Source organism: Varanus komodoensis, unplaced genomic scaffold (assembly GCF_004798865.1).
Source record: "Varanus komodoensis strain SLA01 unplaced genomic scaffold, ASM479886v1 scaffold88, whole genome shotgun sequence".
NCBI classification, from domain to species: Eukaryota; Metazoa; Chordata; class Lepidosauria; order Squamata; family Varanidae; genus Varanus; species Varanus komodoensis.
In genome coordinates this window covers 581,777-606,382 of record NW_025336576.1, presented here as the reverse complement: position 1 = coordinate 606,382, position 24,606 = coordinate 581,777, and the positions used below count along the sequence as shown (strand labels likewise).

Sequence of the window (24,606 nt, the reverse complement as noted above, 5' to 3'; positions counted from 1 at the left end):
TATATATATATATATATATATATATATATATATATATATAGGCTTTTTCTAATAAACTCCTAAACTAAACACACGAAATGCCTGCTTTGTTCATAATAATGTAGGCAAGCAGTATTGAGTTCTTCCATTCATCATATTTTAGAGCAGGCATGGCATTTCTATCCCATTTACCACATTTTCCTCCTTTGTTCCACAAAGAGAAGAAGTTAGGTATGTGAGGAAGCTTTTAGCTGTTCTCGAGTCTAGTCTGCTTTGAAGATCAGAAGCATTCTCTCCACCCCTTCTTTTTTTTGGCAGGGGGGGTGGTGGTGATCTGGAAACATCCAAGACACACCAGGGCAGCTCATTAAGTCCATCCTCCAGGTGGGGCAGCATCCCTGATTAGGGGACTTCCTTTCTGGCTTCTTTTCTGGGAAAGATAGAAAATCCCTGTAATATTATCAGGATGCATTTCTCTTATCTATTGTCCTTTCTGGCCAAAGAGTAAATTTTTTAAAAGGATAAATATTCTTGAACTCATCCATCTGCTTGCATGCAGCAAAGGGTCCAAAATACAACAAGAAGAAATGGGGCAGATGACTCCAAAATTTTATTAAAATGGAAGATCTTGCATTGATGTACTTTATAAAGTGTGTTTATAGAACAATTATATTATGTACTTGTTGTGAGCCGCCCCGAGGCTTTGTTGCGATGGGGGCAGCATAAAACTGTTTTAAATAAATAAATCACAGGCAAAGTCCCAGTCTTGTCCAGGGCTGGCAAGAGTGGCTAGACAGAGGGAGGGACCGCAGGTGCTCTGGTTCCCTGCTGGTTAAGTCACAGTTGCACCTGGGAACTTGGAAGATGCAGGTGGAAGGAATTGGCTCTTTCTTACCTAACTCAGTTTCTCTGGTAATGTCAGAGCAGCACACTTGTCTGGGGTCAAACCCTGAGTGACAGCAGTTCTACCAGTTTTCAACAGCAGTATCCTCAGCCTGACAGTCCTGTTTCCCAGACTTGCCTAACCCCTTAGCCAGTCTGGCTTTTCTACACTCTCATAGTGCAACCTCTTCCTGGTGCTTCCTACTTGAACTTCGAAGCTCTGCAAGCTCAGAAAAGCCACTTCAGCTTCATTCTCTATTCACATTGTTTGTTTTTTACAAATTCTGCTCTTCTTGCTCTTGCTCTCTTCCTCCCGCACCTCACCCCATAGGTATTAGGTTAGGGACTGCTGGTTCCCTGCCCTGGCTTTAAATAGTCAGAGTCAGAGCAAGGCCTCCATTAGTTTTTGCCCTCCAGGCATCCTACGAAGTTGTGTTGCTGCTGCTTTCAACTTGCCTTTTCTTGAATCATCTGCCAAACCTTGGACTGTTAAAGACAAAAAAAAAAAAATTCTACACCTGTTCCAAATCCCATGCCAAGAAAACTTTATATTTGTTATGAAAACTGAGCAAGTTTGTATCTTCCCATTCTGCTGTAGATTTCTCGTTTTTGCCTAGGGATGGGGAGAAACAATAGGCTATGCTTGAAAAGAAAGCAGAGCTACATGAGTGGCAGGAAGATGTATGGAAGGTTTACGTGTGTGGACACAACCTTCTGCATGCTTGGACAGAGTGAAGTCCTACAACTCCCAGCATTCCCTGGTTCCTGGAAGCTGGCAAACTCTGCTCTTTAGCCGATCTGCATCCCATCTCAGAGAGGATGCTGCTGCTACTTCTTTTTTTTTTTTTTTTGCATGTGTCCTGCTATCCTTAGTGCTTTTCCCCTACATCTGTGGTCTGAATGCATAATATCTAGCATCCAAAGTCACTTTTCCAAGTCACACCTACCTACAGGACAACCATGATTGTTTTAGCCAGTCACTGTGGTATTTGTCTTTCTCTTGTAGTCTTCGGGACATACACGGATGTGACTCCTAGGCAGTTTTTCAATGTGCAGGTGAGTAGCAACACACCTTTCCCACATCCCTCACTGACAGTAGAGAGCATGAGTTCGAATCTTCAAATCTTCGGCGAATGGGGCAGCATAAAATGTTTTAATAAATAAAAAATCTGCATTTTGGAAGGCTTAGCTACTGCTCAGTGGTGGCACTGGTTTGGTCTTGTGAGGTCTCTGAGTGCTTGGAAGAGCATGAAGGGTGCAGCAAGAGTCAGTGAAGCAGCTGCTGTTTCACTGGCAGCTGGAGCCCACGATCCTGACCACAGGGACCACGTCGTCAGTGGGAGGCGGCCTTTCTTCTATTGTGCAATCAGTCCACGCTTCTTCCCTCTGCTCCCCCCACCCCCATTCTCTGAACATTTGGGTATGCCTTGCCATGCGCCTCTCCAGTAAAATGAAAATACCAGTGTCCTGCAAGCTTTGTTTGGCTTGCTTTCCATTTCCAGTCCACCATTTATTTCCCTCGCTTTCACTGAGTTCTGAGTTTGCTCCCTTGTGTCTGAGAGAGGGAACAGGAAGAGAGACTTTGGAGTCACTGCCTTGCATGGGCGAAGTGAGGACTGCAGGTGGGAGCAGAGTGCAGCTAATGATCATTCTTGCCTCTTCGGTGTTTGAGTAACATGTCCTGAAGTTTGAAAAGCAGAGGGAGCCAGGAAGTGTCTCTTGCCTCAAGGCATTATTCGCTGATCTACACTCTGCCAGGAAGGAAATGCGGTGCCTTCGTGCAGACAAGCTGTTGTGGTTCTTGCCTTCTAGCTGGATACAGAATATCGGAAGAAATGGGACTCACTCGTCATCAAACTGGAAGTGGTTGAGAGAGACCAGGACACCGGCTCAGAGGTTGTCCACTGGGCAACTCACTTCCCGGTGAGCGCTCCTTTCCCCAGCCCACGTGTCGCGCTGGGTGCATTCACTGAGGGCTGGGCTGACTCACGGCCCCTTCTTGCCCCCTCCTTCCCCACTTGCAGTACCCGATGTACTCGCGGGACTACGTGTATGTTCGACGATACAACGTGGACCAGGAGAACAATCTGATGATTCTGGTGTCACGGTAAGTGACCCTGGGCCACGCAGAGGATGCTGCTGCAGTGCACCCGCCATGAGTAGGCAGGTAGATTTCCGCCTGGCAGATGGGAGGTGGCGTTCTGGAGCCTTCCGCCCGGCCACCAAGTTCCCTTAACATCGGCGGCTTGACGTTAAAAGGCCCACAGTGGGTCCAGCGGAACTTGCCACCTCGCCATGTCTTGCTGGCAACCTTTGGCGAGGTTTAACTGGAATTGTACTTCTGCCCACAGACCTTGAGATAAAATGCAGAAGTCTTTTGTGCAATGCCTTTGCTTTCTCCTGTTGCTTTACCAGAGCGGTTGAGCACCCGAACATCCCAGAAGATCCTGAATTTGTCCGTGTCCGAACCTACGAATCTCAGATGGTTATCCACCCTCACAATACGTTCGACGAGGTGAGAACCTGAATGCGTTTGCGTGTGTGTGGGAAGGAGGTTGGTTGCCTGTCTCGTTTTTCGGTGAGGTGTGGGGGAAGTAGAGAGGCAAGGCGGAAGCGGGCAGAGCTGCTGGGCTGCCTCCTCTCCACAAAGCTTGGCTGTGTGGAGATGCTGCTGAGGAAGGGAAGAGAACTTGGCGAGTAGGATGCCCTCGCAAGTTGCTCTTGAGTCAGAGGCCAGCAGGAGTGAGGCGCTTGGGCAGGCACCCTTTGAATTTTGTGTCCCGTCAGGTCGAGAACTTTCTTTAAGCTCAGCCATGCCATAGTTCTGTCCAGGCCCAGTCTTCTGCAGTGCGTTCTCTCCGGGGCAGCCTTTAAAGATGCTGAGGTCACTGCAGTTGGTACAAAACGTGGCTGCCAGAATACAGATTGGAGCCAAATGACTGGGCCCGTTGTGCTAATCCAGTGTTCCTATACGGAGTCCCAATTTGATGTCAGACTCGTTTTTAAGAGCCCTTAACGGCTTGGGAGAAGGTTGCCTCAAAGATTCCTTCACCCCATGGAACTCCTGTGAACTTCAGTACTGGTTTCAAAAGCCTTGATGTGTCAGACACCTCTGTGCCACTGGCGCCTTTCCTGTCCTGCTTTGGGTACAGTTGCTGTCACAAAGAGGGATAAAAATGAATGGGTGAGCGAGGGGTGTGGAAGAAGGGTGTCCTTCCTGCGGGAAAGCGGTGCTGATCATGGTCCTCTTTCCAGAATGGCTTTGACTACATGCTGACATACAGTGACAACCCGCAGACGGTGTTTCCCCGGTACTGCGTCAGCTGGATGGTCTCCAGCGGTGAGTCACAGGCTGGGGGGGGGGGGGGGGGGGGCGCCGGGGGGGGGGGGGGGGGGGGCGGGGGGGGGGGGGGAGTTGCCGCAGAGGTGTGGTGAGGGTCCCAGCCGATTAGGATTGGGTCCGGCAAGCGGAATAACAGGGAGTTTCCACATCACCCAGCTTCACCAAAGGGCCGAGCATTCAGTCACCCTTTTGTGGCTCTCCACTTGGGATGCTGAAGGCTGGCTTCCCACGTTCCTTGCTCTGCCAGAGACTGAACTGCAGGGCAGACGGGATCCGGGACAAGATGAGGAGGTTCGAGGCTTCCACGCCGAGCCATTCCTCGGCATGGTCAGCACACTGCTCTTAACGCAAAAGGACTGTCGTGTTCTGGAATTCCATAATAAGGAAGTCGCTTCGCTTTGACACGAGCAGACCTTCGATCCAGGCTGAAAGGTCTGGATCCGACCCAGTGGCTGAGAGTGCTTAATTTTCCCCCTGCATTGCTGGCAGCCCAGCCCTCTGTTCAAAGGACACAATAGGACAAGAGCGGATCCTGCACCTTCGCTGTCTTTGTGGGGGCGCTTTTGCACGAGATGGCCGCGTTCAGCACAGGAAATTCAGCAGGCGCTTTCAGTTCGGGGGCTGCCTGGGTTCATGTGGAAGAAAATCCCTGTGGCCTTGGTGAGGCTTGCATTTAAACATCTACAGAGTTGCCTCCGCAAGTGCCCCCAGCCCGGTCCTTGCAGCAGCGGGGGCCACCCTGGACCCAGCCTTTGCTACGGCAGACACGGCAGCTGGGGCAGCACAGCACCCCGTATATATAGGGTGCTCTCACATGAGAAGCCTGGCTATTCCTCTGTTCAAGTACCGTCGGTGAATCCCAGAGGGAGAGAACCAAATCAAAAGATGGGCGGGCTCCTAGGCAGAGTTTCCCAGAGGGAATAACACTCGATGATGCTCCCTGAGGAGCCTCGCGGGGCATGGGTGTTTTGTGGGGCGCTGCACACGCCGCTCCCCCTCACCCGGCCCGCTTTCCTCCCTCTCCTCAGGCATGCCAGACTTCCTCGAAAAACTGCACATGGCCGCCCTGAAGGCCAAGAACATGGAGATTGCAGTGAAGGACTACATCTCTGCCAGGCCCCCGGAGTGCGGCGGTGGGAGCAGCGAGGGGAAGCCCAGCGTCCCCGGCCAGGAGCACAAGGGGGAAGGGACCTGCAGCCCCGTCCAGATGGACTATGCGTGACGGAGTGCGTGCCCTCCCCAGAGCAGCAGCCCGCCCCCTGCCTCTGTGGCTTTGGGGGGCCGCCCCGCAGCCTTGGCCCAGCCGGGTCCCTCCTTCCCTCCACATGCCTTCCCTACCCCCACTGCGACTGCCCTCTCTGCTGCCATCTTGGATGAGGGTTGAAGAGCAGTTTTGTGTGGCCGTTTCTGTCCTGCTGGTCTTCTTTCCCGGTGGGGGTGGCTGGGGAAGTCTCTCCTGTTCGTGGGGGGAACCTCCCCCCCGTCTCTCGCACACGCACCCTTCGGAGGCGCTCAGTGTCCTCGGGCAGCCCTGCACAACCGCCGGCCGGCACAGCCTTCCGCCGTTGGTGCCCTCATGGTCTGTGGGCTGGGCCAGCCCAACAGGCCCCTGCTCCTCTGCGCGTCCTCTCGGGGGCCAGGGGGCCTCCCCGGGCCCTGTGAGCATCGCCCCTCCTGCTCCCCCTGTGCAGGGACAGCCCTGCTTCCCTCGTGCCTTCTCCCCCGCGTTGCTGAGCGCAGCCTCTCCCGCTGCTGAAACCGAGCGCCGAGCCCGGCGAGTGCTTCCTGGTGCCTCCGCTTGGTCAGGGCCACTGGCCTCTGCCGCTTGCTGTGTCTGCGAAGGAAGCTCCTTCCTTAACGGCACCAAGTGCTCTTCCTCCTCCTTCGGCTTGGTGACATTCAGCTGCCACCGAGTTACCTTTTCAAATTTGGCCGGCATCCTTTGGCTTGCTGGTCAAACTGCAAGCATCCATCCAAGTGCTGCCTCGTTGTTCTCCAAAGGGAAAGCCGCTCTCCATCCCGGTGGTGGGTGGAGGGAGCAGGAGCTGCCCGTGGGAGCTGCCCGTGCTGCAGCCCAGCTTGTGTTGTCGTGGGAGCCTCCTGCTGGCTGCCCACTTTCCTGCCACCGGTTTCCTGGCTGGCGTGGAGGAAACCTGGTTTCCCTCGGGAAACTCCCATCTGTGAGTGCGTGGCAGAGGAGAACTTTTCTTTCAGTGGGAACGTGTAGGAGACCTTCCGTGTAGTAGGTACAGTGTAAACGCTGAATCACTTACAGCCAGACTGTGTGAATTTTGTGGCGCTGGAGCATAGCGCATGCACGCACATATCCTAGCAGTCCTCGGGTTTTAAAAGCCTAGCCTTTTGGTTTTCTTTCATAATCTAAGGAGTGGATTTCAGCCAAGCGCTCTACCTTGGTGGGTTCCAGCCGGGTGGGGGCTGGCGGAAGACACATTCCCACATGCCTGCTGTTCCAGCACGCTGCCTTTCAGGGTGTCCCGTGTGAAGCAGAGGAGTGCGCCTTCGTCTCTTCCGAAATGCATGCACTCGTGTGTGCTGTGCACCACACCTGGAGTCCACCTCAGTAAAGGGGCCGCACCCACGCTGTGTGCACCTTGACAAAGATGCTCTGCTTGCCACACTGTCCTCCAGCGGTGCAGAGCAGAACGATCCGTGAGAGTTGTTATTGTGTGTAAATAACTCTGGGGAACCATTTGTGCCAGTGGAAATACTGGGTGCTCCTGCCACCCGCTTTCATTCTGTGTGTCACGTTTTTAAAGTTCCACATGGGGCAAAAAATGTGAGATTTCCAAGCTGAGTTGAGTGAACCCAGAAAGCTGCTCTTCTCAGCCTGGTCACCATGAGTCACGGGGGTGTGCATATATGGGGAGGGGAGGGGAGGGTGGAATTGTGCATGGCAAACTCTTCAGTCTCACTGCGTGGCTGGCAGGGTTTCTTAGCCTAGCTACTCTGGACTTCCTTGTGCTTTTACTTAAAGCTAGTGTTTTTATTAAAGCCAGAACAACAATAAATGTAACTGATTGGTACAACAGCTTCAAGAGTTGTTTTCTTCATGCGTGGAACATCTTTTCTGGTTCTCCCCACACTTGCTTGTGTTCCAAAAAGGAGTTAAGTCTTAGGACAATATCGTGTGTTGTAGGGAGAGAACCCCCTTCATGGATCACTGCCTTACCATGGCAAAGGGGCTTGTATAGCTATGAGCTATGCCATTCAGGGGCACCCAAGATGGACAGGTCATAGCAGAGAGCTCTGACAAAACGTGATCCACTGGAGACGGGAATGACAACCCACTCCAGTACCCTTGCCATGAAAACCCCCGGGACGGTACCAATAGGCAACAGATATGACGCCGGAAGATGAGCCCCTCAGGTTGGAAGGTGTCCAATGTGCTACTGGGGACGCGCAGAAGGCTAGTACTCGTAGTGCCAGAAAGAAGGAAGCGACTGGGTCAAAGCCGAAGGGACACTCAGTTGCGGATGTATCTGGTGGTGAAAGGAAAGTCCGATGCTGCAAAGATCTATACTCCATAGGAACCCGGAGTGTAAGATCAAGGCAAGCTGGACGCAGTCAAACGAGATGACAAGACTGAACATAGACATCTTAGGAATGGGTGAATTTAATTCAGATGACCATCAGGTGTACTACTGCGGGCAAGAATTCCTCAGAAGAAATGGAGTAGCCTTCATAGTCAATAAAAGAGTAGGAAAAGCAGTACTGGGATTCAGTCTCCAAAATGACAGAATGATCTCAGTTCGAATCCAAGGCAAACCATTCAACATCACTGTAGTCCAAGTCTTTGCCCCAGCCACTGGTGCTGACGAGGCTGAAGTTGACCAGTTCGGTGAAGGCCTATGGCACCTTCTAGATTTAACACCAAAAAATGATGTCATTATCTTGGGGGACTGGAATGCTAAAGTAGGAAGCCAAAAGATAACTGGAATAACAGGCAAGTTGGGCCTTGGAGTACAAAAGGAAGCAGGACACAGGCTGGTAGAATTTTGTCAAGAGAATACGATGGTCATAGCAAACACTTCAACAACCCAAGAGACGACTCTACATGTGGACATCACCAGACGGTCAACACAGAAATCAGATTGACAATGTTCTGCAGCCAAAGATGGAGAAGCTCTATACAGTCAGTAAAAACTAGACCAGGAGCTGACTGTGACTCGTGAGCTGCTTGTTGCAAAATTTAGGCTTAAATTGAAGAAAGTAGGGAAAAGCACTAGGCCATTCAGGTATGACCTAAATCATATCCCTGATGAATATACAGTAGAGGTGACAAATAGATTTAAGGAATTAGATCTGATAGATAGAGTGCCTGAAGAACTATGGACGGAGGTTCGCAACATTGTACAAGAGGCAGCAACTAAAACCATCTCAAAGAAAAAGAAATGCAAGAAAGCGAAATGGCTGTCTGAGGAAGCTTTACAAATAACTGAGGAAAGAAGGGAAGCGAAAGGCAAGGGAGAAAGAGATACACCCAATTGAATGCAGAATTCCAAAGAATAGCTAGAAGAGATAAGAAGGCCTTCTTCAATGAACAGTGCAGCAAAATAGAAGAAAACAATAGAATAGGGAGGACCAGAGATCTCTTCAAGAAAATTGGAAATATGAAGGGAACGTTTCATGCAAAGATGGGCATTATAAAAGACCAAAATGGCAAGGATCTAACAGTCAGAGGAGATTAAGAAGAGGTGGCAAGATTACACAGAAGAACTATACAAGAAAGAGCTTAATGTTCCTGATAACCACGATGGGGTGGTCGCTGACCTTGAGCCAGACATCCTGGAATGTGAAGTCAAATGGGCCTTAGGAAGTCTCAGCAACAACAAAGCTAGTGGAGGTGACAGTATTACAGCTGAGCTATTCAAAATCCTAAAAGGCGATGCAGTAAAAGTGCAACACTCAATATGCCAGCAAATTTGGAAAACTCAACAGTGGCCACAGGATTGGAAAAGGTCAGTTTACATTCCAATCCCAAAGAAGGGCAATGCCAAGGAGTGTTCAAACTACCGCACCATTGCACTCATTTCACATGCTAGCAAAGTTATGCTTAGAATCCTTCAAGCCAGGCTCCAGCAGTATGTGGACCGAGAACTACCAGAAGTACAGGCAGGATTTCGAAGAGGCAGAGGAACTAGAGATCAAGTTGCCAACATAAGCTGGATCATGGAGAAAGCTAGGGAGTTCCAGAAAAACATCTACTTCTGCTTCACTGACTATGCCAAAGCCTTTGATTGTGTGGATCACAACTAATTGTGGCAAGTTCTTAGATGGAAGTCCCAGTCCATCTTATTTGTCTCTTGAGAAACCCATATGCGGGTCAAGAAGCAGCAGTGAGAACGACATGGAACTACTGATTGGTTCACAGCTGGGAAAGGAGTACGGCAAGGCTATATTGTTGCCCTGCCTGTTTAACTTATATGCAGAGCACATCATGAGAAAGGCTGAGCTAGATGAATCGCAAGTTGGAATTAAGATTTCCAGGAGAAATAACAACCTCAGATTTGCAGATGATACCACTCTAATGGCAGAAAGTGAAGAGGAGCTAAAGACCCTCTTGATGCAGGTGAAAGAGGAGAGTGCAAAAGTTGGCTTGAAACTCAACGTTAAGAAAACTAAGCTCATGGCATCCGGTCCTCTCACTTCCTGGCAAATAGATAGGGAAGAATTGGAGGTAGTGACAGATTTTATTTTCCTGGGCTCCAAGATCACTGCAGACGGGGACTGCAGTCAAGAAATTTAAAGATGCTTGCTCCTGGGGAGGAAAGCTATGGCAAGTCTAGACAGCATACTAAAAAGCAGAGACATCACCCTGCCGACAAAAGTGTGTATAGTCAAGGCTACGGTTTTCCCAGTTGCAACGTATGGCTGTGAAAGCTGGACCATAAGGAAGGCTGAGCCTTTGAATTGTGGTGCTGGAGGAAACTCCTGTGAGTCCCTCGGACCACAAGGCGATCAAACCGGTCAGTCCTAGAGGAGGTCAACCCTGACTGCTCTTTAGAAGGTCAGATGCTGAAGATGAAGCTCAAATACTTTGTCCACCTAATGAGAAGGAAGGACTCCCTGGAGAAGAACCTAATGCTGGGCACAATAGATGGCAAAAGAAGGAGGGGATGGCAAAGGATGAGGTGGCTGGATGGAGCCACAGCAGCAGTGGGTTTGAGCTTGAGTGAACTCCGGGGATGGTGGAGGGCAGGAAGGCCTGGAGGAGATCAACCCTGGCTGCTCTTTAGAAGGCCAGATGCTGAAGATGAAACTCAAGTACTTTGGCCACCGAATGAGAAGGAAGGACTCCCTGGAGAAGAGCCTAATGCCGGGAACAATAGATGGCAAACGAAGGAGGGGACGGCAGAGGATGAGGTGGCTGGATGGAGCCACTGGGGCAGTGGGTTTGAGCTTGAGTGAACTCCGGGGATGGTGGAGGGCAGGAAGGTCTGGAGGAGTGCTGTCCATGGGGCCGCGATGGGTCGGACGCGACTTTGCTAAACAACAACTACAAGGGAGAGAACAGGTGCAAATCCAACACTGTTTCTACTGCTTTCTGGCTTAGCGCATCTGTTGTACCATGGCGTTATCAAAACCTCAAGAGGTTGTATGCTGACAGGAACAAGGTCCCACTGTGCTTCTGAAGATGGGACTTGGACTACATTATGGGATGCTTCCTCCCTCATGGAAAGACAGGCCTGGTTTGCCTGCAACAGCCCATGGATTGCTTGGAAGGGTGCCGGAGTAAGTTAGCGGACTGGCTCATGGCCGTTCACCCACTTCTGTGAGGACATGGCATCGCCAGGTTGTTTGCTATGACATGAGAACGTGGAACTCTGGGTTGTTCCTTCCTCAAGAACCCAGAGTTCTGGGTTTGCACATTGCGGCGACCTGGTGAGCACACAACCTGGGTTCTAGTCAACATTGTTGTGTCTCTCCACCCAGTTCAGGCCTGTTGGTGCTCTGTGATTTTTTAAAGAAAAACTAGAATGCTGTCTATATAGTTGGGCTTTTCATGGCACAGGAAAAGACCCAATACAGATTTGTAATTTTTATTTATATATTTCTATTTGGGTGGATGGGTGGGCAAGCCTGTGTGGTTAAGTCATGGGGGTGGGACTCGGACGATCCGGGCTCTAGTCCCTGCTCAGCTGTGGAGCCAGCTGGGTGACTGGGCCAGTCAGAGACACTCAGCCCAGCCTGCCTCACAGGGTGCTTGTGAGGATAAAATGGAGAGCGGGAGGAGTATTATCTCAGCTGCCTTGAGTTCTTTGAAAGGCGAAAGGGCGGGATATAAAGAAATGAGCCATACACCACTTAGGATTATTTTGCTTAATTCTGGCTTTGCTAATCGTGAGGAAAGAAAAGGCACCTATGCCATCATCTTAAGATGCCCAGCGCAAGGTTGTTGAGATTTCAGCAGGCTTCTTCCAGATGGTAGCAAACCAAATGTGGCTTGTGTGCATCTGGAATCGAAGACACAAATTCAACCTATTTTTATTTTTAAACTGCCATTATTGTTGCCGGTTGGGATTGCTACCCTGTCTGTGCCTCATCAGAGTGTTTCCTTTGGTGGCCAAAGGAAACCAAAAGAGTTGCTTTCGTTAAAGGAATGACCCATTCATGGGCGACGTGTTCCTTGGCCGCCTCATCAGTGGATCACGTGTGGTATGTATGGATCACAGCGTTGTGACGGCCCCTTCCATCATGACCAATTTTCCAGCAGCGCCTGCCCAGCTGTTGTAAGAGATGCTGGCTGGGTAAGGAGAGTGCTTGGCCTCATCCAGCAAAGCACCTCAGAGAAAACCTCAGATCAAGCTGTACCGCTCCAGGGCAGCCTTCGCAGCTTCGTGTTGGCCTGCAACAGTGCCGGCTGAGAGATGCTGGGCACTGTCGGGAAAAGTTGCCCTAGGCCACATTGTGCAAACTGCTTCATGGAAAAGGTGCGAGTTAACCACAGCCTGCCAGTTTGCCCTGTGAGTCTCCTTACCCCTAAATGCTTTCCCACTGAACCCCCACATTCGGCGTGATTTATTTGAAGTTGCTGTCTTACCCCTTGGCCACAAGGTGGCAGCAGAATCCTGTGCAGGGACAGAAAAGTCTGGCTGGGTAGGTGGAAAGGCGGGTTCTGCTGTCCCGGGAAGGGGTGCTCAACCTCATTTCTGTGTCTTGATGCCTGTGATCACAGACGGGCTGAGTCATGGAAGCGCTCCTTTCCTACTTGGGGTGTCCAGCACCATGCCTAAACATGCGACGATGCCCAGGACTCCTCTCTTGGACTCACTGGGCTCCTGCCTTAATGTAACTTTGGAAGTGGAATAAAAATTATTAGCCACAGTTCAAAACCAAACCGAGGAGTCTGGCATACTGCAAAGCGAAGGATGCCGTGCTTTTTAATTTTGTAGGGCGCTCTAGAAGTTCTGCCCTTCAGGGTGGCCTAGAAATATTTTCAGGTAGATAGACACAAACTCACTGCCCTGTTTTCAATACCTCTGGCATGTGCTTTCCCCACAACAGCATCTTGGCATCCTGATCTCTTGGACGGCACCCTCCTATAGTTGGCTGGGAGCTTATGGAAGTTAAAGTCCAAGGTCTGGCAGTTTCTTTTGACTGGAGGGAGGGAGGGAGGGAGGGAGGCTGGCCAGCCAGATCTGTAACTCATACAGAGTGGCAAGTTGTTCTGCTGCATCGAGTGGATTGCCCCTACATAGAGCTGTGGGAAAATTACCTGGTCAAAAGACACACAGCGCTCATCAGAGACTCACGCAGAGGGGCAACTGCAAAGCACCTGTGTGCTGAGCTACTTCTGTGGCATCAAGAACGGTCGCACATTGCGCAGGGACTCATGCAGAGACCTCGAAAGGCTGCCTTTGCGAAGCTGGCTAGTCTTGATGTCGTGGGGATGGTTAGACGGGCCCGCTGGATGCAGCAGCTGCCCACAAAAGGCAAGCGACCTGTCATACACTGGATGCATTTTCCTCCTGAAGGCGTCAGAAGCCTTCAGTGCAGGTTTTGCAAGGAACCCCGGGCTGCTTACACAGCTCTGTTCTCTCCTCACAACAACCACCCTGTGAGGCAGGCTGGGCTGAGCGTCAGTGACTGGCCCAGAGTCACCCAGCGGGCCCCATGGCCGAGCGGGACTAGAGCCCCGCTCCCCCGTCCAGCCCTCTTCACCACCACACCACGCTGGCTGCAAGTGCGGCGGGGAGTGATCACTGTCCCCTCTCTGGTGTGCCTTCGCCGCCACCGTGAAGTGTGTTCAGCTCTGACTTCCCCTTCTCAGCCTGTGTCTGTGGGTGCCTCGTGGTTGACCTTTCAGAGGAATGGCCGGGGAGCCTGGGGGCGGCTCTGCGTGGCAGAGCTGATTCATGCCGGAAGGAAGCCGCCGTCCTTGCCTCGCGGTTCAAGAGGCTGTGCTGTGATGGAAACCGAGGCTCTGCCGGCCGTGGGCCTCCCGCCTCGCCCTGCCTGGAAAGGGTTTCCGCAGCACTGGGGAAGTTGCGCTCCGGGTGGCAAGCTGCCGCAGCACCGTTGGGAGCGGGTGGGCTGGCTTCCCACGTGACGCTTGATGGAAAGTCTGGTGAAGAGCGGGCCAATCCCGCCCTCCCGCAAGTGGGACTGCAGCGTTCCCCGACAAACACGCCTGTGCTTCACGCCAGGCACCTCCATCCTGACCACTCCACGTTCTGAAAGGCACCTTGCTATTCAGGTTCTTTGAAGAAATGGCCGAAATACCAGGCGTATGAAGGGCCTGTGGTGTCCACGTGGGGCAACTTGCAGCCCTCCGCTTCGCTGGGCCTACAGCTCCCCCCACCCCTCCCCACTGGCACTGTTGGCCAGGCCAATGGGAGTTGTAGGGCCGGAGGGCTACAAGCGGCCCATCACTGGCCGATGACGTTTGCAACCGTTCAGAAGCCAAAACGAGGGCCATATTCCAAGGAAAGGGGTGTATCTTGCCCTGGGTGAGAGGAAACCTGGTGCAAGGCAAGGTGGGATCCAGGTGATATCTAGCTGGGATCTGGATTCCTGTATCTTGAGCTCATTATTCTGTGCCCTGCACTCTGTGGTGATGGGGGAATTGATCCTGCTGCTCCTCGGTGACAGCCTTCGAGGACTTGCAAGGGGCTCGCCTCCCTTCCCCTCCGTCTTCTCTTCTCTAGGCTAGGTATGCCTGTTTCCTGCCATCTCTCCTCGCAGGGCTTTATGTCCATTCCCCGCATCATCGCTGCATTTGATGCCATCAAGGCTGGCAGAAGTACGCATTTCTTCCTTGCATGTGTTTTGTTTCCTCCCACCTTCTGCCACAGAATGGCTTGCCTGGTTGTAATTTGGGCAAGGTAAGGTTTGGTGTACGTAAAGGACATTTCTTCCATCGCAAATGGCTAAGGCTGGCCCCGCAGAGACTTCATTGTCAAATTTTTGCCACCCCTTAGCCATAAAAGGCTCTCGGGGCAGTTGACAAAAGACCTGAATGCAATATATTTATTCTGGACTGGCCTTTGCTCTGCCTTCGCCCATCAAGGGTTTGGAAGCCAGCCTCGCATCGGAGGCGGCGTTTCCAGGAAGTGCCTGGGAACACCAGAAGTGGCCAAGACCCAGAAAAACCAGCTCGTCAAGAGGCTCTGTCGAGCTGCAGCGACGACCTCGACCGGGCTGGGCCTTCCCATCCCTTCAGCCGGGAAGCGTGCTGCAGCTTGCTGTTGGAAGCTCTGTGGGATCTCTCGTGATTCCGATTCCTAGAGCAAGATCCCTGAATCTCGCCACGGCAGAGGGCAGAGAGAGAAGAGCTGAGCGTGAAGACAAGTCACCGTCCAGCCGGGCTGGGGAGGCAGGAGGCTGGGAGGTGCTGCCAATTCTCTTCACGGGATTCGCATCTGGAGTGGGTGTGGAGTCTTTTACAGCGCCCTTTCCTGGCCAGTCCGGCCATGGTGGCCGGGAATCCTGGAAGATGCGGGCACCAGGCTGAGAATGGCTGGCCTGACTCGAGCACATGGCAGCTTTTGCTTGTTAAATTGTCTCTCTTCTCACACCCTTTGGTAGCTCATCAAACAAGTAGTTACCTGAGGTACTTGCTGCTCTAGGAAGGCCTCCTCCGCAGGAGAGACTTGCGGAGCGCGTGCGAGACCAGCCGGACAGCAGCAGCTGCATCTCATGGCGGCGCCTCTGCAGGACCTCTCCCAATTGTTCTTGCTGCTCCTTTTATAACAAAGCCAGTCAGCTATTAATTCCAAATAAACCAACGTTCCATATATTTTTATAGTTCCACTATACCAGGCCTATTATCATAGCATTACCTTGAGGTTGGATACAGGAATGTGCAGAAGGGCAGAGAGGGAAAAACCCTGTGGAGAAGATGAGTTCATTCTCCTGCAAAGAAAGCAGAAGCCTTAACTAAACTAATTAGCCTTAACTAAACTAACTCATGTAAAAAAGCTGGAAAACTGTTTATTTAACTTGGATAAATTCATTGATTTAGTGTCTCAAAAGCCATTGATGGACTGACTGTAATTGGTCGAACAGTTTACAAATTCATGGAATGATGTGAGACTAGAGAAGTGGATGTTGGGTGCACTCTGATTGTATGAAACAAATGCCACCTGCTTCTGAGGTTCGCGCAACAACTTCTCATGGGGTTTTTAGGAGTGCTCAACCAGCCAGTATCGATGAGTCTGATCAGCCAAACCACGTTCCATTACTCTTGGGTTCCAATGCAGCCAGTGAGGCCCAGATTCTGCCCAGGTGACCAATAAGCTCTTTGTTGGGTTGCTTGCTATTTATATTCTTGAAGATGTCCAAGGTAGTGCACAGCACGTGCATTAGAAAGAGAGCATTGCCACAAAAGAAGGAAGAGGAAGGCTCAGATCTGTTAGGATAATTGCTACCTGCCCTGAGATGTGTGGTGTGTGCTTGTGTCCCACTGGCTGCAACACGCAGCAGCACCTTGGACGATGAACGCACTTTTTGGGCACGCTCACCTGGGCAGAGGCGAGCTCGGAGCCGCCCTCACCATTCTGAAGGCTCTGACGCTCAGAACCAGCAGAGAGCGGCTGCCGCATTTCGCATGAGCTGGCAGCTGCAAGCCTCCTTTGACCCGCTGCAGCTGCTGCCACTTCCTTGTCCCAGAACGGGGACCAGAACTGAGGTTGAGGGCTCAGCCCAAAAAACCAGGTTAACTTGATACCTGCTGTGAGACTAATTCATTCAGCCTGCAATTTCCATTTTGGGGTCAAGCGTGCTTTGCCCTGCCTTGTTCATGAAGCCCAGGCTACCATCTCCTGCGCGTGACCATCCTGGGTTTTCCCGCCATCTTTTCCATCCTCCTCCTTACTGCAGAAAATACATTAAAGAGAAAAAGTCAAATAGCAGCATCATGTCTCCTGAGAGCTCAGGCTAGGGGCCCTCCTCCTGGCAACATCGCAAGCAGCAGATTTTGTGCTGCAACCATCTGACTTCTTTGGTTGACTTTCCCGTTTCGTCTTCTGCGTTTTATCATTTATTTATTTGTTCTATTTGTATATACTGCCCGATAGACTGGAGGCTCCCATTTGGTACCATGGAGCCTGGCAAAGGGTTCCGAAGTTCTCCAGGGGACACATTCAACGCGGAAGACGGTCCGCAGTAACACACATGGCCGCCCTCGCGTGTGCTGGGCTCTGCACTTTGCCCAAGGAAGAGGGCAGCCCTGGCAACGCTCTCGCGGCTCTTTGGAGCTTTGTCAGGAGCTTCTCGCTGCTCTTAAAGGCCCCTTCTGCACCTCTCCCCTTGCTGCTGCCCTCTTGCAAGACCTTGCTTTGGTGTTTAATGTATCCGTCCCTTTTGTACATTCTTCTTTTCTTCTAGCAACAAGGTTTTGCAACTTTAAAGCATACACAAACAGGAAGCAGCAGAGTATTTCCATCAAAATGGCCCCTCTTCTTGGGAGGTTTGGAAGGATCCTTTTCTGCCTGATCTTTTTCATGGGAAATGCTGCAGGGTGAACCCAGGACCACTGCCATGTCAAGCAGGGAATCCGTCTGCAGCTCTACTCCTGCTCCCCCACGCTCAGTCTGGAATTCCCCGATGCCGAGCTAAAACCCACTAAATGGCCCTCCAGTATTCGGAACTGCCCTCAGAATCATGGCAATTTCTCCACCATGGTTCCCTCGAGGGAATTCTCTCTCTCTCTCTCATCCTCTGATATTGCAGCTGGAAGAGGACCAAGGTGGAGGCCGCTCCAGGCTCATTTCTCCGGTCACACAGGCTGTGGAGGCAGGTGGCACCGCATCAGCTTCAGCAGCGCCGACAGGGACTCCAGGCCTTGGCACAGAGCAGCCGGCCACGTTGGTGGAGGGAGAGGGAGCTGCCTTCCTGCAGCCCTGGGCACCTTCCCAAGCAGCAGCCGGGAAGAGTGAATCTGATTAAGCGGGAGACGAAATAGCGTGGGCAGGAACCAGGAACTGGCATGGGGGGTGGGGGCAGCCGGGCCTTCTGCCTCTCCGTGTGTTCTCCAGCGTGGCCAGGTGCACTGTTTTAGCGGAGAGAGCTCTCTCGTTTCAGCCTGCCTTCTGTTCGAAGAGCTACCCAGTCCAATTCCAGCTTTTGTTGAAATGCATATGTATCTAAAATTCTGTGTGTTTAGGTATGTGGCTGTAGCAACACTGCCACTCGGTTTACTCCACTGACAGAAGCAACTTTTCGTGCAACATCAGTAGCATACATTGGTGGATGTTTCCCTGCAAAAATTGCTCTCGCTGCCAAGAGAACCGTCTCGCATGTCGTGAGCGGAGCCGGCCGGAGCCGGGGGTCAGACTAGATGGCCCGGGGCACCCCTTCTGGCTCGCTCTGTTTCTATGTTTCCATGTATAGAAATAAAGTAAAGAAGCATGCGAGTGGCATCGTGCCAGCAGGTCTTGTACCAGCCGGATGCCGACCATCAACACTGGGTGCTGCCCAAGGTAGGCCAAGGAGGGAGCACGAAGAGGGCTCACCTGGTCGCCACAGTGCCGCTGCGTTCGACAGAGCGGCTTTGGAGCACTGTCGTGCGATCCCCCCAGATGCTCCGGGCGAGGCCTGCGGCCTGCCTGCCCCCAACTCTCTCTGCACGGGAGGCTCAGCTGGTGGCAATGAGGAGCGGGGCTTTTCCAGTTATGCTAGAAGCTCCCCATGGAAGCCTCCCTGGTGCCAACGCTAATCTCTTTTCAGTGCCAGGTTAGCACTTTCCTTCATGCCGTGGTACTTAATGAGCTTTAATATTTTCCTGAAGCTGCCCAACAGGTTTTGTGAGTTCATTTGTCTAGACTATGGCAGCTTTTAACGTTTGGTTTTCAGTGCAGCTTTTAAAATTTGCACTGCACTTTTTATGATGTTTTTATTGTTAATTGGCATTTTATATTGTGTTTAATGTGTTGTCGTAAACCACCCAGAGACCTTGCGCTGTCAGGTGGTGCAGAAACAACAGCGAGCGTGGTTAAGCGCGGGGGCGGGGGCGACCGGGTTCTGGCCCCCGCTCAGCCATGGAGCCAATTGGGTCACTTTGGGCCAGGCACAGACTCTCATAGCCTACCTAGCAGGGTTGTTGTTGCTGGGATAAGCTTGAGAGCCGGAGGAGGAGAACGATGGAAGCTGCTTTGAGTTCTTGAAAAAGAAAAGGTGGGCTATAGCTCTCAAAACCCCTCCCGGGTGCCTCGAGTTGCGTTCTGCCTTCTCCCCCAGCACTGATGTTTGCAGGGGGACGGAAGCTGCCGCCCACTTTCTGTCTGCACGTGCGCCAGGCATTGCCCGAAGGGACTGGACGTCCTAAAGCACACTCTGGTCCCTCCCTCCGACTCTGTACTGGGTAGAGCTCAGTTCCCACACTGGCCTCGCCTCGCCTCGCCTGGCCTGGCCCCAAGCCACCCTCCCACTCCGAATCCCCAACTGGGCCAGCCAGTCACCTGCCGCGGACACGAGTTTCTGCTGCCAGCGCGGCCTCGCCCCGGCCCTCGAGGGCGGAGGGCCCGTGGGGGCCCTCGCCTTCGCTGCAGCCGCGCTGGCCCCGCGGAGCTTCTGCCCGCGCGCTCGCTCCCCTGCCGCGGAGGGCCCGGCAGGTGCAGCCGCCCGCTCCGCCAGCGCTTGCGAGGCAGAGGCCGAGTTCCGCGGTGCTGGATGAGCCCGGCTTGGCAGGACCCGAACCCAGCACCGGGCAGGCCTGCCGGTCGCCGCTCCCGTTGCAGGGCGCACGGGCCCGTGTGCGCGGCTCCCAAGGCGCTGCGTGGGCGGGTCTCTCCAAGCCACCTGCTCCCAGCGAGCCCGTCCTGGCCTCGGCTCTCAGGCACGGCACCAGGCAGGTCCTCCTCCAGGGAGGAGGGCGCGACCTGAGCGAAAGCCGGCTGTTCCGCCGGATGCTTGGAGGAGGGGTCCCCAGCATTTCTTGGCGGGTGGAAGTTTGGTGGGCTGTCTTGGGCATGCGTACCCTGCCGGCTCGGCTGAGCTCAGAGCACTCCTCGCTTGCAAGCCAGCTCCAAACTTAAAAGGGAAGTTGCCCAAGAAACGAGTTACAAGACCGAAGTTGAGGCTGAGCTGCAGAGGAAACAGGTGGATCAGGGAGCGGCCTGACTTGTTTTGCCCCCAGTTGAACACACAATAAGTGGTAAGAAACAAAATAAAAAGCAAGATTTGGTCGTGAACTGAGGCGTTCGTGAGCTGAGGTACCACTGTACAACCTATCATCCAGCCCCCCCAGATCTATCTATCTTCCTGTCTTTCAATGGTCTGTGGGAGTTTAGCAAAAAAGAAATAATTTATCTATACAACAACAAATCTTCCAATCGCTTCAAATGTTCTACTGCTTTATTTTTCCTTTTCCAAACTCCCCTCAGATCCCATTAATCATGCTGAGCATAGTCAAAATTTCCATTTATCACTGAATTCTTCTAATGGTCTTCTGTTCACATCATTAGTTAACTTTGCCATCACGGCATATTCTGCCAGTCTGTTCCTCCATTCTTCCGTCATCGGGGGCGCCGGCGATTTCCATGTGGAAGCGATTGTGATCCTCGCTCTGTTGTCACGTCCTTGAATCACTCCGACGTCTTGTTTGGAAGGGTCCCTGGCACCACTTCCAAAAGCATTTTCTTGGGACTGAGTGGAAGCTCAGTCTTGAAAGTGTTCTGCATTTCCGCTTCTGCAACTGTTGGCTGCCCATCTCTGGCGCCCCTCGCTTGCGTGGCACCCTGCCAGCACACCTGGCTGCCCCCGGGGATGCTGCGGCCCAGTCCTCCCACACGGTGCGTCAGCTGCCTGAAGACTAAGACGAGCCCCCTGGCCTCTCCCCGTCCCGCGGCCCGCTTCCCCCTGGCCTTCCGCTCTGGCCTGGGCAGCGCTGGGGCGCCGCAGGGGCCGGTTCGCTGCTTGCCAAGCAAGGGAGGGGCAAGAGGAGAGCTGCGAACAGGGGCCGCCCTCAGCTGGATGCCCGCGGAGGGTGTCTTGGGGACGGTAACGAGGTGGATCTTCGCTCGCTCCCCTTGCCGTTCGCTCTTTGCTCGGGGCCTGCTGTTTTCCTGAAGCGGCTTTCTGGGGGGCTTCTCAGCCTCCAGGCTTCCACTTTGTGGCTCGTCCGGTGGATTTGGTTGTTATGCAGTGGGCAAGCCCCGCAAAGGCGGCCTGGAGGAGCAGAAAAGCGTGCAGTGGCCACGGCAGCGTGGGGGAGAGACCAGCCCCATTTCCTGGGCCGTGAGAGCCGATGTGGAGGGTGCGCATGCCGGTCTGGGACCCTGGAGATCCGGGTTCCAGCCCCACTCGGCCATGGCGCTCGCTGGGCGGCTCTGGCCAGTCCCTCGCTCTGCCAGAACGGCTCTTTCTGGCGACCACAGGCTGTTTGAGGCCTGCAACCCTGCCCCCCGCCCCCCTCCTCTTGCATTTGCATGGCTCTTCGCTCCAGGCCGGTGAATCAGGCTTGGCCCAGCAGGCGGGACGGGGTGTGTGCCCTCTTGCACTTCCTGAGAGGGCGAGGCTGGGAGGCAGCTCTGCCGCACGTGGCCGCGCACGACTCAGAGCAGTGCTGGCCTACATTCACCCAAACTGGGGCAAGAGCGGGGAGCAGGGCAGACATCGGCAAGGAGAGCCTTGCCCCCTGCAGCCCCTGTGTCTGTCATGCCTTTCCGGAGGTCCCAGCAGTGTTTCCCTGGCCCCACTGAAATCCGGCATTCCCCGCAGAGTCCTTCCCAGCCCCGCACGGAAGCAGCTGGGACCTCCCGCCTGGCGTGTGTGCGTCCTCCTCCCGCAGAGTGAGGGGCTTTTCGTGAAGGCAGAGGTGGCATTCACACAACTTGACCCACCGCCCTGCCCTCCCGGTTGCCATGGCTCATGGGGTTTCTTGTCATGCGCTGCCTGTCAGACAATCGAGTGGTTTCGACCCCACTGTGGTTTCCATCCTCCCTCTCAGTCCTCCTGCGATGGATGCATGTCCATTCAGCCACTGTGCCTGAAGTTCAGTCCCAGGGTGCACTGCTCCCTGCCTGTGTCGCCTGCCTCTTCCTCACTGGTCCACACATAGAGGCTGGATGGCCAGAGCAACTCCTGCAGTTGCCACTCTTTCCAGGGGACTCTCTGGTAAGATGCATACCAGGACTGTGGAAACCATAAACCTGGGTTCGGACAACACAACGAGCCATCATGGTACAGAGAAACTATAGAACAAACACTTGCTTCTTATCCTGGCTTCTAAGGACCAAACTGACTGTGGTGGAATAGCACCAGCGTGACAGGCCGTGTTGTCTGAGCCTGGCCAGTGCCTTCCCCTGCCATGACCACGCTTTCCGCAGAGACGGGGTAGGGTCCAGGGTCAGAACAACCTGGACCAGCAGCCCAGCTGGCAAAGCTGACTCACGATGCCACTCACCAAAGACGGCAGGTGGCCTTGGAGGGCTCTCCAGAGGCCCTCACCTCTCGTGCCAGGGAGGCGGGGGACACGCACCCTCCCGGCCTCGGGCAGTGGGACCTTTCCCAGCACCGATCTGTGCAGGCTGCAGCTCACAGCCGCCCCCAGCAGAGCCCCAGGGAGGCTGTTCAGCCCGTTCGAATGGGGAGAAACCGGGACCCCACCCGCTGACTGGTGGGTGGGGAGAGCGTGAAAGGCCAGGGGATCCAGCCCCCGCGGCTTGCAGCTCCTCTCCTCGTTTTGGCTGAAACAAAGAAACAGCCCCAGGAAACGGAGGCGGGCGCTGCGACCACAAGCTGGAAATCCCTCCGCATTCAGAGGAAACCTGCCTCCGGGTCTGAGCGTGTGCTTTTTCCAGGTGTGCAAGAGAAAGAGCTACTTTTTGATCAGCAAACGGCCAGCAGAAAGGAAGAGGTGCTTCTCTGATGGAAAAGCAAGCCTGGCTTCAGGGGGGAGAAGGGCTTGGAGTGGGATAATGGGGATGCCCCGTTTCCCCTAGGAATGGGAAGAGATGAGCTACTGCCTACTTTCCTAAGTTCCAAAATCCCTACTGCCTAAATTCCATACCATCTATTATTGTCACAGAGAATCTCTTTGCTGTGCCTTGTACGATTCCTTCCGTTTGATTATCCAGCAGTTGCCGCTTCCCTTGCCAGATTTTCTGTCACTTAAACTGGGAGCCTTGTGGTGCGGTTTGGGAACAGGACCGGCCCATTCAAAGCGTAGAAGGGGTCAACCTGCTGGATTTTATTTACTCATTCCATGTATAGTCTCCTTTTCCTTTTTAAAGAACTCAAAGCAGCTGGCATCATTCCCCACCTGCTCTCAATCTTATCCCCACAACAAAAGCCCTGAAAGGTAGGTTGGGCTGGGACTCTGTCCCTGGCCTAAAGACACGCCGTGGGATCCATGGCTGAGCGGGGACTTGGACCCGCATCGCAGGAGTCCCTGCCCTGCGCTCTTAACCACTCCAGCACCCTGGCTCTCAAGTTTTTAATGTCCTCATTTCCTCTCCAGTCGCCCTCTGTCTCCAGCCTGCCTCCCAACTTCTGCGCTCATCCCCAAATGAGGTGGCCAAGGAAGTGGTTGGGAACGATGGGAGTTGTAATGCACCCCCAGGAAAGGAAAGGTGGATGCCGGTGCAAAGGAAAGGTGGGGTGCCGTTGATTTCCGCTTCATTGCCACAGGAGGGGGTGCCTTGCGCATGGTAAGCATCCCAGTCAGGTGCTTGCCCCCCCCCCCCCCCCGACAATGTGAGTCCTCCTGGCGCAGAAATGCTGTGCCTCCCCCTCCCAGGGCACACGGCTCCACGGAGCAAACTCTCCTGTCTCTGCAGCAAAGCCACGCAGCTGCCGGTGACTCACCCGCACGCAGGGAATCCAGCCACCCGCTGCGTGCCGGCTGAGCACTCTCACTGCCTGGATTTCTCCTGTGCCCGCGTGCCATTGGCTGGAGAGCGGCTGCATCTTCGGCACATTACTGTTTCTGGAGTCTCGGGGAGTCATTTTTAAAGGGGTTCCATGCCAATGCCTTGCTTCTTTAAGTGTATGCCAATTTAGACATGTCTCTTGACAGGATGATGGTGAACGAAAGAAAGCTGGCCAAGGGCTGGGACTGGTCACCGTTTCAGAAAGGATGCAGAGGGTCCATTCCTAGGCGTGAATCGCCTTGTGCTTACGTCGCTTTCCCTGCCCTCTATTCGCAGGTACAGTCTGGCACAAAAGGGTCAAGAGCCAGAGTTCCCGCGGTCAAAGCGCCAGGTGTTTCTGACTAGCCGGGCAATTCCGTGTTTGCTGCCTGCAAAGCTCAGCACTGCTGGGGTGAAGAAGGGCACATTGTGGTGAGACACCCCAGTTATAATGCAAGGACTTTTGAGGGTTTGGGGACAGTCTTCTCTTGTGCTTGAGGGATTCAGGGCAGTGGGGTTTCGGGACTCCTAAAATGGCAACAGCTGGAGCAGAAACTCCAGGCCAGCTCAGCCGATCTCTGAGCAGCCAGCTCTGCTTGCTTGTCGCAATCTGAGCTTTCACATTTGGGGGGTTCCTTTTTGTAAGCCCCAAGACTGCTTCGCACAAGGGGGGTGCTGCAAGCACCCTAGAACCTGTGGCAGCACCAGGGGCCCATTCAGTGCTCTCCATGGGCTTGAATGGGTAAATTAGCAGCCGCTCGCTGTACGAAAGACGCAGGACACACACGCACAAGCTGCCTGTGTTCTTCAATGCTCCTTGGGCCTTGTAAGTAGGAGGCACATCGTGGTGAGTGGCAGCACATGAAAGTCTGTCGCGTGCAGCTGGACGCAATACTAGAATTGGGCACTTCTAGGTTGGTGTTGAGGTAGAATTTGTCTGAATCCACCTTTGGGGCTAAAAGATGTCAGTAAGACAGAGGTAAGCCAAGCAGAGGTAGGGGTGGCTCTCCCATTTCCCTGTGCTCCTTTGATTAATTGATTTAAATTTCCCAAGTGAAAGGTGACTCCTCTGCTTTTCCCACCAGGACT

General features: G+C 53.4%; 1 protein-coding gene across 3 annotated transcripts in view; it reads left to right on the top strand.

Moving 5' to 3' along the window:
* The window catches only part of STARD7 (StAR related lipid transfer domain containing 7), an 18,847-nt gene extending 11,599 nt beyond the window's left edge, over positions 1 to 7,248 (top strand). For all 3 annotated transcript variants that reach the window (XM_044417427.1, XM_044417426.1, XM_044417428.1), the window contains 6 exons: positions 1,868 to 1,917; positions 2,674 to 2,784; positions 2,886 to 2,968; positions 3,277 to 3,376; positions 4,117 to 4,201; positions 5,233 to 7,248. In XM_044417427.1, the coding sequence (XP_044273362.1) occupies positions 1,868 to 1,917; positions 2,674 to 2,784; positions 2,886 to 2,968; positions 3,277 to 3,376; positions 4,117 to 4,201; positions 5,233 to 5,426 (623 nt within the window). In that variant the 3' untranslated portion in view covers positions 5,427 to 7,248. The remainder of the gene's footprint in view (positions 1 to 1,867; positions 1,918 to 2,673; positions 2,785 to 2,885; positions 2,969 to 3,276; positions 3,377 to 4,116; positions 4,202 to 5,232) is intronic.
* Positions 7,249 to 24,606: the final 17,358 nt, after the last annotated feature.